Source organism: Protopterus annectens, chromosome 1.part1, assembly GCF_019279795.1.
Source record: "Protopterus annectens isolate FY-2018-M chromosome 1.part1, PAN1.0, whole genome shotgun sequence".
NCBI classification, from domain to species: Eukaryota; Metazoa; Chordata; order Ceratodontiformes; family Protopteridae; genus Protopterus; species Protopterus annectens.
In genome coordinates this window covers 1,705,407,407-1,705,424,161 of record NC_056726.1, presented here as the reverse complement: position 1 = coordinate 1,705,424,161, position 16,755 = coordinate 1,705,407,407, and the positions used below count along the sequence as shown (strand labels likewise).

Sequence of the window (16,755 nt, the reverse complement as noted above, 5' to 3'; positions counted from 1 at the left end):
ATCTGTTAGAAAAGAACCCATAGTAGTAATCCAGCAAAATCTCTGCATCACTTAACTGTAGGTAGCTCTTTCTCATTGAAGGCAGGCATTGCTACAATACTTTACAGTGTTCCTAGATAGGATTCTCTGCTTTCATTAATGACATTTTAGTATAATATTATAGGCTAGGGAATTATAGATGTCTGCATGATGGGATGCTGTATTTTGTAATATCAAGACTGTAAAAAACATATACTGATATTTTGCAAGATTGATTTCCTTGCTTATAGATATTGTTCTTTGTTATGGGGTCATGCGACATGATGCGAAAAGATGAAAACATTGTCATGTGTTTATTTTATTTGTTTTACATTTTCCCTTTCCTTAGATTTAGTTCAACCAAAAAGAAAGTATACTTACAGAATTAAAGTGTAGGAATACATCTACCCCATTACAAGTGTATAGGGGTATAGCTCACTTTGTAAACAATTATTTGTTATGAATTTATGCTATTTTGTAGAGTGATATTTTAAGATGACTCTCTTTGTGTGTAGATATTTTAGGTGCATTGACTAAGGGACATGCAGAGTTTCATAGTAATTTTCGTAAGTGTTTTAGAAGGCAACAGGAAATCTAATATTAGTACTATTTATACCGATTTCAAAAACAAATATGTTATACAAATATGAAATAAGTGGCTAGGAGAAAATCTGCCTTAATGAAATAGTTATCTCTGAACAATAACATATACACCCTTGGCATTCAGTCATCAGTTCAGTGACTATTTTGCTGAATCTCATTTGATTAAGATCAGTTAATGAAATAACATCTCTAAGATTGGAAATTATGACTTCAAAACATTTTAACCTCCAACAGTTGTATCTGAGAAGGGAGACATGTCATGTTTATATTACAAGGATATCTTAAGGAAAAAGCCTCTCCAAAGAAGACATACACTTCAAAAAGCAATATTTCATTGGTAAGCTACCACTGGGTAATTGCCTTTGCAAGAACAAATATCAATACAAACACAGTGTGTTCATGCCATTTCATTATCAATTCTTCTGTAAAAAACACTATGTATTCATTTTCTGCAAAACTACCCACTAGATTCACTTTGTCACATCCCGTATCCCTCTTTTTAAAACATTAACAGTGTTGAACACCCCTGCAGAAGGAGATACTCTGCAACATGACAGGCAATATAGGATATTCTTTACTTTTTTCTGTTTTATTAATAGGTTCTTAACTCTCCTTCAGTTTCTTGGCTTGATATTGACTGTCCTGGAAATTCACAATGAAAGCATCACCCTCTGCAACAGAATGTGTAAAAGGAAACTTTACAGAGTCAACCCCATAGAAAAAACAAAAAAATAATTTAACATACTTATTTATTTATTTATTTATTTAAATTTGTTGACCGGGAGTGTCCGACTGGACATGGGCCCATTTTCAGCGGAGGCCCAGGGAGAAAAGCTTCACAGTAAAATAAACAGACAGTAGTTTCATTGGATTACATTGGATTACATAGCGATTAACAATTTAACATAGAAATTGCTTATAAATAGAAATCAAGTGAAGCACCACATGGTCAATCAAAATGGTTTAATTTAATAGGCAGCATAATGGATAGATTCAATGAGGCTCAAATGAGACTCAAGTGATTGACAATTAAGATACGAAAAGTTTCAGTTATTATATATGGTTAGTTAAAAAAGTCACACCCATCTCCAAGGGATGTGACCAATAAAGTAAATCTTTTCTCTTGGCAGTTGATAATTTTGTTTATGGCAACTTTGCAATTTTTCCAGATGATGAAGAACATTGTCCTCTTGACTTTCAGTCAGGCTGTATAATATCAAAATAAACTTTTAAACAAATATAATAGGATGCATATCAAAACTGGAAGTCTGTACTGCAAATTTATCTTAGCAATCACATATTGTTATGACTTTTCACAACCAATAAACCAGACAGTACAGTAGTTTTACATATTAAATTGAATAAAATAAATGCTGCTACGTGTTTGTTGTCAATGCTTCTGCTGTTTGAACATTCTTACAAAACCTCTATCCCTGTTTATACAAATGGATATTCCTATATGCACAAGTATAGCACAATGTAATTATTAAAGCAGCATTCTTTGCATTATTAAACTAAAACATTTTAATCAAATAATACAGTATTATGCATATTGACATGTATGTGATTCTAGACAAATTATACATAAAATTCCATACAAGAAAGTACAACTGATATTGACACAACAGATCTGGGGTATGATCTTTTCAAGTCATAGTATGTCTTCAACTCTCTAAATTATTATCTCAAGTAACAACAGGTGCTATCCACACCATGTAAAGCAATACATTTGATTTTGTATATACTTGATGTAATAAAATAGTTCCTCCACCTGAGGTTTAAAACTTTCTGTAGTATACCTTAATGGTGTTGGAGGAAGCATTTTACATCAAAAATATAAAAGAAAATAATATAGCACTTAAAAAAGAACTAAGTAAAACACAACAATTTTACAGACAGTCCATTCTCTGTCGGTCATGCACAGTCACTTCAGCTTTCATACATGCATTCACTCACACAAGATAGCTCTCACTCTATCTCAATCTCTCTCTTACACACACACACACACACACACACACACACACACACACACACACACACACACACACACACACACACACACACACACGCACACACACACACACACACACACACTCACAGTCTTCTCTGTTTTCATACATGCACTCACAAAATCGCTCTCACTCTCTCAATGTCTCTCACACACACACAGTCATTCCTCCTTTCATACGCTCACTCACACAGGATCACTCTCAGTCTATCTCTCTCTCTCTCTCTCTCTCACACACACGCACACACAGTCACTCCTGCTGTCATACGCTCACTCACACACGCTCACTCTGTCTCTCTCTCTCTTTCTCGATCTCTCTCTCTCGCACACACACGCACACAGTCACTCCTGCTTTCATACATGCATTCGCTCACACAACTGTCAGTCTCTCTCTTTCCCTTTCTCTCACACACAGTCTCCTCTGCTTTCATGCAGGCATTCACTCACACACCCAAACAGAAAAATAAACACACACATACACATACATACACATACACGTCTTTCTGTTTTTTGTTTTTTTTTACACTCCCTAAACAGCAAAAACACTGCTTAGTGAGTATAAAAGTAATGGCGGCAGTTAGTTGTTTAGCAGTCCAAGCTTCACTGCAGCTTAATATGCTGCTGTGAAGGAGCAGAGTCGTTTTTCACTGGGCATTACTTGTACATTAATACCCTGCTGGAGAAAGTTAGTTCTCCAATCAGGGTGCTGATGTACAGTTAGCCCCTTCTCTAACACTGAAAAGTCATGCAGGCTCATTTTCTTTGCATATACAGATCTTCAGTTTACAGTACACATAACACATTTCAGCAAAATCTGACTTTTAGACTCTCTTTCTGGCCCGGAATTTGAGCAAAATACAAAACTGAATTAATTGTGATTATCTCACGTCTTAGAGGGAGAGGAAGGGATGCGCATGTTTTCATGTAATTGTAAATGTATAAGATCATTATTTTCCAAGCTTCAGCAGTGTTCTGGCCACATGAGACTTAACTATGTGTGCATATTATTCATTCATCTCCTTATGTCATCAATTTCAGCTGCAGCTAGATAGAACTTTGCTTGATTTGGTTTTGTTTTAGAATGTACTTCATTTCTAAGGCCCCAAAACTGGAACAGAATGTGAAAAAAACAAACTTAGTTTGATCGGCTGTAATCTGATACACTACTTGAGAAAAGACATTTTCCCTCTAATACCTTCCAGTAAGTCAAGGGAGGATCCAGTAACAGATACTTGGTAGTTGCGGGGTATGGGAACTCTGTACCTTTGTTGTTACTCACACATGCTAGTCTCACTTGAAAATGCAGTTCTGGTTGATCTAGACCAGAAATAACGTGTGACTGTGAAGCCAGTACTGTGACGTACTTTTAAAATTTTGACAATGAGGCATTCAATTGGCTTTCAAATGCTCTGACCACCCAACTTATTTACACCCTCATTTTGTAGACTCCTATATCAAATGATTCTATTCTCCACTGGGAAAAATGAATTTGAATTTTGTAGAATACAATAATGTAAAATGTATATGGCAACACTATCTAAATGCACAACTTTATCAGTACACACTTTCATTTCAACCCAAGCTTCTCACCCCCACTCCATATACCCCTAAGTCTGTTATTGCTGTTACTGGAAAAAATGGCAAACACCTTTGTGCATTACTGCATTAGGAAGAAACACAAATACTCTGTTTCTAAACATCTGTGTGCAACAACATCACCAGCCAGTAATTTCTGTTGTCAGTAAGGTGAAAAAAATCAAAGACACTCCACGGTGGCACATTTTGTATGGATTTAAGTACACCAAGAAACTTGTCTACAAGACCAGGCAATTTAAATGATAGATCCAAAAAAAATTCATCTCCTTATATCATCAATTTCAGCTGCAGCTAGATGGAACTTTGCATGGATAAGAGGCTAAATATCAATTATGCAAACATGAAAAAAGCTTAATTATGGAAAACCAAACAGTATGTGCTTTGGAAAAGGAGCTGCACTCCTGCAGAATGATGTTGCTGGTCCAACTAACAACGTTTCATGGTCCCATAAACCTGTTAGAAGCAATAACAGCATTAGAGTACCAGTAACAGACTGAAAAGTTGTAGAGGCATAAGAAACTAAAGGACCATCTGTGCAGGGAGACAGAAGTGTAGCTGGATTAATTTGTGCCCTGGGCCATGAAACAGTACCCCACCCCCTCAGCTCTTCAAGTGAAGAGCAGAAAAGTAAGTGGCTTATTACAGTTAGGGCTATGTGCTACAATTTATAAATGCCTACATGGACTGCTTCAGTGCTCATGTTTTACTTAAAAAAAAACATTTTTTGTATTGTTTTTTTAACTTTTAAACTGTAACAAACTGTTTGATACAATGTAGCAAGCAATTGCTACAGTTTATACCATACACAAATTACTACAGAGCTCAGAACAGATAGCAAATTTAATACTGGCTTTTAAAAGCCATTGTTACATTAAAGAGCAATCAGGATCAACTGATCGTGCCCTGCTGCTACCCAACACTTGGGCTGTTGCCCCTTGCCCTACCCTAGCTACTGTACTCCAGGAGGAGACAACAGCAATTCTGGCAGGTTTCCAATTTGACACCTCTTGATTGTCATGTGAAGGAACTGAATGAAAAAGCAAGCTTTTAGACAAGATTTTCAATAATATGGCCTCAATTTTTATGAGTGTTCTATGCATTGTGGTTTCCAGCATTTCCAATTAATCTGAATCACCAAGACTTCTACTATTTACCTCAGCAGTCTAAACAGATTGATCCTCAATATTGATAACTAGTTTGTCAGTTTGGGAAGCAGAAACAAGCATACTGTTCTCCATAATCGTAGTTAAAGGTGTTTAAAAAGAATCAATCACTGCAGCATTTACCACATTCTCAGTTCTGACTCTGCCAAGAAACATAACTGTTCCACAAGTTCCCTGGTGCCAGACCAAATGTCCCCAATTCAATATGATTATCATCTAGGGATTCCCGTGAAATTAATCTGCTGGTCTGCTGAGACTAACCAGGTTAAACATTTTAAATAAATAAACCTGTAAGATGGAATGACCATTTAAACAAACCTTATAAGGAAAATAAAACATTTTGGGCTATCTATAAAAACAGGTCTACATTAGCATTATAAGAGCCATTTAAAACCACTGTTTATTTTATTTATTTAAGTTTGTATCTCAATAGACCAACTTCAGTCACAACCCATATAAATATGGTAACTCACAACAAGACATCAATCAGATGAGATCAGATCTGATGAAGTTCAGTTGATGAGTGACAAAAGAGCTTATCTTAAGGAATTTTTACAGTGTTTACAAATGTTTTACTGTTGCTATTGTTTTTACTTTGGAGGTATTTAAGGATTGAAATATTTCTACTATCCATCCCTGGTGGACTTGACATTTTTTCCTGGTTTACATTTGGATTCTGTCATTTTTTGCAGGGTTAAGATACCTCATTTGCAAGCTGTCAGGAGGCAGGGGTGCAGTATCAACATTCATTTCAATAGCCATGGTAGACTGACATTGCAGCTGTTTAATTGAGTGATTTTGTATGCATCTGTGTGTGTGTGTGTGTGTGTGTGTGTGTGTGTGTGTGTGTGTGTGTGTGTGTGTGTGTGTGTGTGTGTGTGTGTGTGTGTGTGTGTGTGTGTGTGTGTGTGTGTGTGTGTGTGTGTGTTATGATTGTGGCAGCATCTGTAGAAAGGAGTTGAGACATTTTTTTTTTTTGCACTTGGTCTTGAATTTGAGTTGAGGTGATCACTATTCCATGGACTGATTCACCTAGCTATATTGTTATGGATATGTCTTTGAATTTTTCAAATGATCTGTTTTTTAACTCATTTCATCTAATACACAATTACTTAATCTTCAGTTTCAAATCATGTCTCACGTCTACCTCTCAATTCCATCTAGATGTATTTTTGCACCAATATTTATTGTGTGAGTCCACTTACATTTTAATGTAGCCCACTGTGTTTGCCATAATTCCCACAACAGCAGTACTGGCATCTAGTATCTTCAAAATTTCAATATATCTGCTTTTTTGGTTTGCCAATTTGGCCTTCTTCCTCCTCACCAGCTCTGCCATATGTTATAAATAAATATTACAGCCTGGTTGCTATATCACTTTGCGGTTCAGTTTCTTGGGATGTCCATATATAGCATTTATGTGTTGGTGTCTCAATGTGTGCAGCAACCCGTGTGCTTGCTTCTTTCCTTCAGTCTCTTTGGATTAAATAATGATATGCAGCAAGTCTTAAATACCCCTACCACTTAATCGTTGTCGTTATTTTAGTTAAATCTTTAGCATATTACTTACTTTGGGATGCGTATCACTCTTCACATCCATTGTGCCCTCCATTTTCAGCTGCACACCTCAGCATTTTCTGTAACCCTGCTGTACATCCTCCTGCTGCTGAAGTTTACCTCACATTCCATTTTTGTTATTTACATACAGGGTGTTCATCCTCAGAGCTACTACGTTTTTGCCCTGCCACTCTGCTCCACTTCTAAACTTTTACCATGGTATGAGAGGCTATCCTAAGTGGTCATCTACTGTACATTGTCAAGATCTGGCACATTTTATTTGTAAGATAACAAATTCAGCATTATGTTTAGTAATAGTTTGGATCAATGAGGTATAAATCAATATAATGATTTATCTGCTGTGACTGAATGTGTCATTCAGACTTTGATAGGCAACACAATATGCTTTTTGGACTTTGATTTGACTGTTTCTTTTGAAATCATCATTTATGTCCTTTTTGCCAAGCCCTGTGATACTATGTTTACTGACATTAAAGGTGAGGCCATTATTACTGCATCTTGCATCAGCTGTTTTATTTTTTTAGATAATGCTGTCTTTAAGTTCCCCGTGTCCAAATACTTATAGACCGGTTTATTTTTACTAATAGTAAGAACTGATACCTGCATTCCTTGAAGAAGGTGAGATCTCTATGGCTCCTTGCCACCTGTACAGCATTTAACCCAAACACACAGACACACAGACATACACGCTCCATAAGACCCATCTCTAAAGATAGTCGCACTACCTAAACTGCAAGCACAGTCAAGCTGTAGCCACCCGCAGGACAACAGTAATAATAAAAAAAAAATTTGACAAGGTCAATACTTATTCAACAGTTCCACATAGAATATTTTTCAAAAAATCTCTGTAAAACTAGCATACTGGGTTCAGTATGCGGCAGTAAACTACCCCACCTAACCCATAACTTAAACACTCTCTTAACATTATTTCTGTTAAAAATCAAAGTCCTCACAAACAAGAATAACAGAGAGTTGTATGTAATTGGTGAAATAAATTGTGGGTTACCATATTTCTTGCCTTATTCTCTGGCCCCTAGATAGTCTGGAACTGAATAATCCCCGCTCCGCTCACTACCCTGCCCCCATATCCCACCCGCCCCCGCACGCCTACATTTATACCTAATTAACCACACCCCCACCTCCTTCTTTAGCCAAACAAATCGACTTACAAATTACCGCCCACTCCTCCTACCAATTCTTCCATCCAACCCCCTACATATCCTCTCAAATCAAAGCTCCATAGCCCAAAGAAAATGAAGTCCATCACACCCACTACAATTAAGCCAACGCTAAAAACTATATCTCTTACCCTACCATTGATTATCATACTATACCTGCTAACTAAATATGAAGACCAGCCATACTCGGGATTCTTCTACCCCAGATACCAAACTAGTACCTCCCCATCCCTACGTGGTACTAAACAATTCACCCTCCATCTGACCAGTAAAATACTTCATTCTAATTACCACCACCTGCTTAAACCTAACCCAAAGCACCCCAAATCCAAACAAGTTCATAAACTACTATTTAAACTTATGAGACTGTTAGACTATCTAAAAAAAATATCACTAAAGATGGGGATATCCACCCTAACCCAGGCCCCATGTCAACTTCAATCTCTAACAGCCCACCACCTTCCCTAGGCTCATCCAACTCCCTCCAAATATACCACTTAAATATAAGAAGTCTAAATAATAAGATACACAACTTACATGCCCTACTAGCAATGTACCTCCCTGATATAATGTGTTTAACAGAAACCTGGCTAAAACAAGGGACCAAAGATAATGAGATTATTCCACCAGGCTACAATATATATAGAGCTGACTGCTTGAAAAAAAAGGCAGGTGGTATTGCTGTGCTCTATAAAAGCACACTTAACATTACTATCAACCCCATTCAGCCACCCCAGATCTCTAATACTGAAATACTTGCATTAAAACTACAGCTAAATAAAGAAAAAAGAATTAATCTAATTGTGACCTACATCCCCCCCAGGAAAAACTCTGACACACTGGAGAGCATTCTTAGCTGACTATCAAATAATTACCCTCAAGAAACCATTATTCTAGGAGATTTTAACATTGACTGGAACCAATGTTTCTCTGAGTTCAACCCCACGCATATAAATCTCCATGGATTCCAATAGACAATATCTTCCTCTACCAGAATAGGTAATAATAAGCAAAAAGAGAGTATCCTAGATTGGATCCTTATAAACAGTCAACCCCATACGTACATGTCTGGGACCCTTCCAAATGACCTTAGTGACCACCTCATCACCTACGTTAGGAAAAACAAGGTAATATGCTCCAACCCGCCCATGTACAGGTCGGTTAGAAACAAGAAACACTTTGACCTCACAAAATTCCTGATAGAACTTAAAACCTTCAACTGGGCACCCCTTAAGTATCTCCCCCTAGAGGAGGCAGTACAACATTTTAATACTACATTTCTAGCCATACTTGAGTCGCATGCCCCAAAAAGATCAATCAGAATAAAAACACATATAGCACCCTGGCTAACAAAAGACTCCAAATCACAAATCAAACTTAGAAACAAAACCTGGGATAAATGGCGCACAACCAAGTCACCCCTTGACCGCATTAAATTCCAACAGCAAAGAAATGAGACCAAAAAAGCCACATCACTTGACAAAAAAAAAATATTATTGCCAACTACAAAATAAACACCAAAATAACCCTCAAAAATTCTGGGCCGGTTTAAACAATCTTCTCCACCCAGGTAAATCCTCGACTCCTACCCCAGAAAAACTATGTGATAAAATCCCAGAAGAAGTAGCCAATTCCTTTAATACCTTCTTTACCGACACTATACAATCCCTAGCTAACCAATTACTGGCTACCAGCACCCCTAAAACAGATATCATCCAAAAGTCCAAACCCGCCTTTAAATTTCAACCTGTCTCAACTGCCTATATACGATCCTTACTGAAGAAGCTAAAGCCAACTACTCTCTCTGCAGACCTTCTTCCAGCTGAATACTTACAAAAAGCTGCAGATGTCATAGCTTACCCCATCTCGATACTTATCAATAGAACCATAGCAGAATCCACAATCCCCTCAATATGGAAAATATCCTATGTTATACCACTCCACAAAGGTAGCTCATCAGCTGAACTATCAAATTATAGGCCCATAGCTATATTGTCACCACTGGCCAAAATCATGGAAAAGTGCATGCACAAACAACTTCTCTACTATCTTATCCAGAACAACCTACTAACCAGTTCTCAACACGGCTTCAGACCCCACCATAGTACAACCACTGCCCTTCTCTCTTTTACTGATACAATTAACCACAACCGGAATAAGAAAAAAATATCATCAGCTCTCTTTCTTGACCTATCAAAGGCCTTTGATATGGTGAACGACCAACTACTTCATAATACCCTAAAAAAATCTCCATTTAGACCACCAAACTCTGGATTGGTTTCATGCCTCTCTCTCTGATAGGCACCAAGCTGTACTCTGGCAGAATAAGCTCTCTAACCTCTCACCTAATACCATAGGGGTTCCTCAAGGTTCAATATTGGGACCTCTTCTATTTTCAGTCTTTATAAATGACCTCTACAAAGCCATCCCTGATGCCACCTGTATTCAATACGCAGACGACTCGACATTAGTTTGTTCTGATGTATCTCTAGTCAACCTACTATCTAAAACACAATCCTGTTTCACGGCAGTAGAGAATTGGCTATCAGGACGTCAACTGATTTTGAATCCAAATAAAACCGAATTACTACTCTTTCATCCCACACAAAAGACCACACCCATATCCTTCTCTATACAATCCAAAAATGGGACAATTATCTCCCCAGACTCCTATACTAAACTATTAGGAGTTACAATAGACAACAAACTTAGATTTGATATCCATATCAATCAAACTATTAAAACCATTAATAAAAAACTTGGGTCACTATATCGAATAAAATCCTTTCTTACTCCAATCACAAAAATGACCATTGCCCGCTCATATCTTCTCTCTACCCTCCTGTACGCCTCCCCTATGCTTACTAATCTTAACATATCTGACCTAAATAAACTATCGTGTTGTTATAATCATATTGCCAGATTTGCAACTGGCATGCCTTACAGAACCCACCACTGTATTAACCTACAAAACCTTGGCTGGATAGAATTCCCACACCTTTTACAGCAGAACCAACTTACAGAAGCATTTAAAATTCTGAAACAACCTGACAAAACTCCTGCACTGAAAAACTTAATCAAACCCTACAACAGTCTCAATAGTTTACGCTCCTCAAATAAGCTACTAGTTCAAACAGTCAAATCCAACAATGCAGGGGGTGACTCACTCTTCGCCAATGCCATCGGTAAAATATGGAACTCCCTCCCTCCCAGCCTTACCATCATTTCCTCCCTATACCTATTCAAAAAAAGGTTAAATCACCATCTCAAGTCACATTGGCTCTGCCAATGCTCAAGTCCAGATTAACTCTTCCTCAGCTAGTAAACTTCTTTCTTTTTCATGTCTACCCTTATTAACCTATAGACCTTTCTCTTTACTGACCCCCTTCATCCTTTTTTTCCATGTGAATCCCTTTATTTTTCTTCTTAAAACATATTCCTTTTAAAACTATCCTAAATTGGTCAGCCTAGAAAGAGAAAAAGTATGTTGTAGTCTGTGTCTGTTTTTCATACTTGACGTTGTTTATTATATATACTTTATGGTGTATCCTCTTTTGTTTAAACTACCAAAGGAGAAAAATTTGTATTCTATGAACATGTACTTACCTAATGTCATTGTGGAGCTTTTCTCCCCAGGCCTCTGCTCAAAATGGACATATATCCAGTCGGACTTTCCCGGTCAACAAATGTAAAATAAATAAATAAATAAATAAGCACATGTGCATACACACACACACACACACACACACACACACACACACACACACACACACACACACACACACACACACGCACACACGCACACACACACACACACACACACACACACACACACACACACACACACACACTCAGTCTAACACAAAAAGCATTCTTTCGGAGGGCAAGAGACCACTGACCCACTTGTTTTTCCAGGAAGTGAAAGTCAGAATTCAGAAGTAGGCTATCCTTCTAAATTGACCACACATCTATACCTATTAGCCAGTCCCCTCCCCATCTTAACTGTCACACCTTCAGTGTCTACTTCCTATTGGGAGGCATGCATGCATCATATAGATATCAGTCCTATTTCCTCATACACCAAGGAGTCACCATGTCCTATAGCATTGCATGTCACATTTGTGAATTTGTTACAGGTCAGCACATCAATGAACTGGACCACTTCCTTCCTCAAAGGTGAGTAAGATGGTCTTTCAGTCCCATACACCCAAATGTTCAGCTTCCATGACAATATTCAATCATGGTTCATCCAATGTGTTGTTCAACTTTATCCTTCTGTAGCACATAACCAAGTTAGCAGATGTATATTATTCGAAAGATAATCTTAGAGAATTCTTGAATTTATTTTATTAGTTGATTGCATTTAATACTTCTTATTAATTTACTTGCCTGCTACCACTTATATTTGTCTGGGATGAGACTTTAATATATCCAATTGGATCAGAGCTCTACCCAGGTTACAACACTGAATAAATAACTAAGTAAATAAAATTGAAGTAATGATGGTACTCTGCAATTATCAGTGTTTTTGTTAACTGTAACTCATTTCCTCCATTTATACATAGAATAAATAGTTTTTTTTTTATATATTTACTAGAATTAATAAAACATTGTAATCAATTTTATATGAAAAGTATATAACAATAAAGGTTTATTATGGAAAAAAAAAAGATTAACGTTATATTACATCACATTTTCTAGATAACAGAAGGAGACAAGGTGCCTCTATTTCACCCTTTTATATGCCTTAACATTCTAATCCCCTTCCCTATTTTCCCCTTATTCTTTTCCAGCCTATTCTGTACTGTCGTGAATGTCTAACTGGGGCCACAAAGCTAGGACACTAATTTATTTTCTATTTTACAAACTCTAATAATAAATCTGTTGCAGACATGGAATATATTTGGTTACTGTGACATTTGTATTTCAGGAAATCAACAGTATGACATAACATTATGAGGACTGAGATAAAATTACAGGAGCAAGTCATACCAAGCCAATGAGATGAAAAGTTGCTTAGAATGCAAGACTTATCCTGTAGAAAATCAGTATATGATGAATGTATACAGCATATAATTCAAAGTCAAAAAAGGTAGCTTTAGCAAAAATGTGTAAAAGAACTGAATTTATTTTGCTGAGAGTGGAGACAAAGATTTGTTGTGTACTTGTAAATGCCTCAGCAGCTTGCAAGGTGTGCTGTGTTCTAGATAAATTGGTATGCTTATGTATGAGTAGGCACTAATGTGAAGAAAATGTAGGAGAATGCATACTTTTCACTTAGAGGAGTAGTAATATGAAAAAAAATCATGGTTCGAATAGTACTAAAACTAGTATAATAAAATAATTTATGGGAAAAAAGTGCAACAAAAAACAAACACATGGCACCAGAACTAATTTCAGATGTGGTCTTACCAGTTGGTGTGAAAAGGTAACATATTCAGTAATCCACGCAACGCTTTTTTGTTTTATATTTTGTATGTATTCTGTATACAATTATTATTATTATTATTATTTTGATAAGGCACTGCAGAAAATGAATTAGACATTTAAAGTTGCTTTAATTGTCCTACTTATTAAGAATTACCTGATCAAAAAGTAGTTCATTCTTCTTTACACAGCGGTTTCAGATTTTCTTTTTCATTTTTTTTCACTGTACAGCTGCCCAGTGCAAGGATCACCTGCAGTATCCCTTGATGATGTTGGAAATAGCCTTGATAATAAGTTGTCTATGAAGGTCTTCAAATTTTCACACAATCCAGAGGTGTACCTGCACTTTGTTTTTTCTCTCTGTTTAGGAACATGTCCTCCAGTAAGTATTTATCACCTCAAAAGTGAATGCATAAAATGTGTTATAATGTATTATATTTAGTCTGTACACAGTGACAATGTAAAATAATATTAAAATAATTAATTGAAGACTAATACAAATAAATAAGGATAACATAACCTGAAACTGAAAAAGTGTCAGTATCTACAATCTAAGCAGAAGCCAGAGTTACAAATTGCGATGGAACAGATTTGCCAGTTCAGTACTGCCATGCCACATTTGTGTAGTCTTTGTCAGAGGAAAGAATGCCATATTATCATGGACTGGACATCAGATGATAAATTCTTATGTCTGCAAGAATGTGGAGGACAAAAAATATGTTTACATTGCATTTTCTTTACTCAGTTATCTTAAAAATGATTAGAATACATTTCCTCAAAGTTAGTAGCTCTGCGTTGAAATCTACTGTCACATAATTTCACACATTACCTAACTAACATCAAACTACTGGAACACTCAGTCACAAGTGAAAACCTGTCATTTGTGATTGTACAATTAACTTATACTGCTTCTTATGTACTTGGTAGCAGATCACCTCTATCTATATTAACTAGATTACAGATATAAGAAGCTTTTGATTTAAACAAATTATATACATTTCCACAGCCAATGGGGCTACTGCTTGTATAAATCCAATGTACATTGTATTCCAGATTTTACCTTCCCCTATTATTGTGGGAAATCATTTGCATTAAACAAGTAAGTAGGATAAGACCCCCCCCCCTCATATGTGCTGGAGACATGTCAGCATAGGCATAGGGTAACAAGTTTTGATGAAGGTAAAAATGGTTCTTATATGAGTTGCATTCTTACCATATGATGTCTAGGAACTGTTTTATGAGTGATCTTGCTTGCTCTATCATCATCATCTTTCATCTTTTCCCATTAGGGGTCGCCACAGTGGATCATCTCTTTCCATTTCTTCCTGTCCTCTGCATCTTGCTCTGTCACACCAACCGCCTGCATGTCCTCTCTCACCACATCCATAAACCTTATCTTAGGCCTTCCTCTTTTCCTCTTACCCAGCAGCTCCATCCTTAGCATCCTTTTCCCAATATACCCATCATCCCTCCTCAGCACATGTCCAAACCAACGCAATCTCATCTCTCTTGCTTTGTCTTCAAACTATCCAACATGAGCTGACCCTCTAATATACTGATTCCTAATCCTATCCATCCTAGTCACACCGAGTGCAAATCTTAACATCTTTACCTCTGCCACATCCAGCTCTGACTCCTGCCTTTTTGTCAATGCCACTGTCTCCAACCCATATAACATAGCTGGTCTCACTACCCTCTTGTAGATCTTCCCTCTCACTCTTACTGGTACACACCTGTCACAAATCACTCCTGACTCTCTTCTCCATCCATTCCACCCTGCCTGTACTCTCTTCTTCACCTCTCTTCCACATTCACAATTACTCTGAACTCTTGATCCCAAGTACTTAAACTTGTCCACCTTTACCAACTCTACACCCTGCATCCTCACCCTTCCTTTACCCTCCCTCTCATTTCCACACACATATTCTGTCTTAGCCCTGCTGACCTTCATTCCTCTGCTCCCTAGAGCATATCTCCGACTCTCCAGAGTCTCCTCAACCTGATTCCTACTCTCACTACAGATCACAATGTCATCTGCAAACATACTTCTCTGCCACTCCCGACTTCCTCATACAATACCACAACTCTTCTCTAGGTACCCTGTCATATGCTTTCTCCAAGTCTACAACGACACAATGCAACTCCTTCTGACCTTCTCTGTATTTCTCCAATAACACTCTCAGAGCAAACATTGCATCTGTAGTGTTCTTTCCTGGCATTAAACCATACTGCTGATCACTAATCATCACCTCCCTTCTTAACCTAGCTTCTACTACTCTTTCTCATAACTTCAAGCTGTGACTGATCAATTTTATCCTGTATGGATTTAATTCTATGATTATATTTTTATTTGACTTTGTAGGTACTTATATTGCTGTAAACACTTCATCTTTTTTTCTAGCACTCTGCTTTCTCCTGGGGTGCATCTCAAAATAGTTCACTGAGATCAGTGCTGTACCTTGGTTCACAGTACATGCACATATACAAACTATCACACCATTATATATAAAAAGAGAGAGCATAAATAAATAAACAAATCAGTCTGTCAATAAATCATAGCGGAAGCATGACAACATTACTCAGTAGCATGGAAATCTGACTTCATATAGATTATTCTGAAACCTGGTTCAGCTGAGTAAAATCAAAGATACATTTTATGACTGAATTATTAAAATTAGAAGAGAACACTACCAACAGAGCCTAACCCAAGCAACAATAAATAAATAAGTAAATAAATAAATAAATACATTTGTTTGTGTCTTTTGGCTTTTCCCTGTTAGGGGTCGCCACAGTGGAACACCGGTCTGCAAATGATTGGTAGTGGATTTCTACGTACCGGGTTACCAGCCCTGATGCACAACCTTCAACGAAGGCATGCCCCATTCACGTATGCCTCCACACAGAAGACGCTCTAGCTGAGAATCTAACGGGACGTCTTGCTATGAGGCAACAACGCTACCGCAACACTAAATAAATAAAATGCTAAAGAGGCATTTTGAGTTTAAAGCACATGAAACTGCAGACAGAACCATTTACCAGGCACGATGTTGAGAATGCATGTTACTGAACTGAAACAGTGTGCTGTGAGTGGCATTTCCTGTAAAGCCTGCCTAAGAAAAATACTTATATAATCTAATTTAATGTTGACAAAGCAGTCATTATTTCTTTTGAGCAATGAGCATGC

The 16,755-nt window shown here is 37.2% G+C and overlaps 1 protein-coding gene across 1 annotated transcript in view; it reads left to right on the top strand.

Moving 5' to 3' along the window:
* The window catches only part of LOC122814049 (pancreatic secretory granule membrane major glycoprotein GP2-like), a 217,973-nt gene that overhangs the window by 145,190 nt on the left and 56,028 nt on the right, over positions 1-16,755 (top strand). Inside the window, exon 7 of the mRNA XM_044086655.1 lies at positions 13,803-13,953. Coding sequence (XP_043942590.1) covers positions 13,803-13,953 — 151 coding nt within the window. The remainder of the gene's footprint in view (positions 1-13,802; positions 13,954-16,755) is intronic.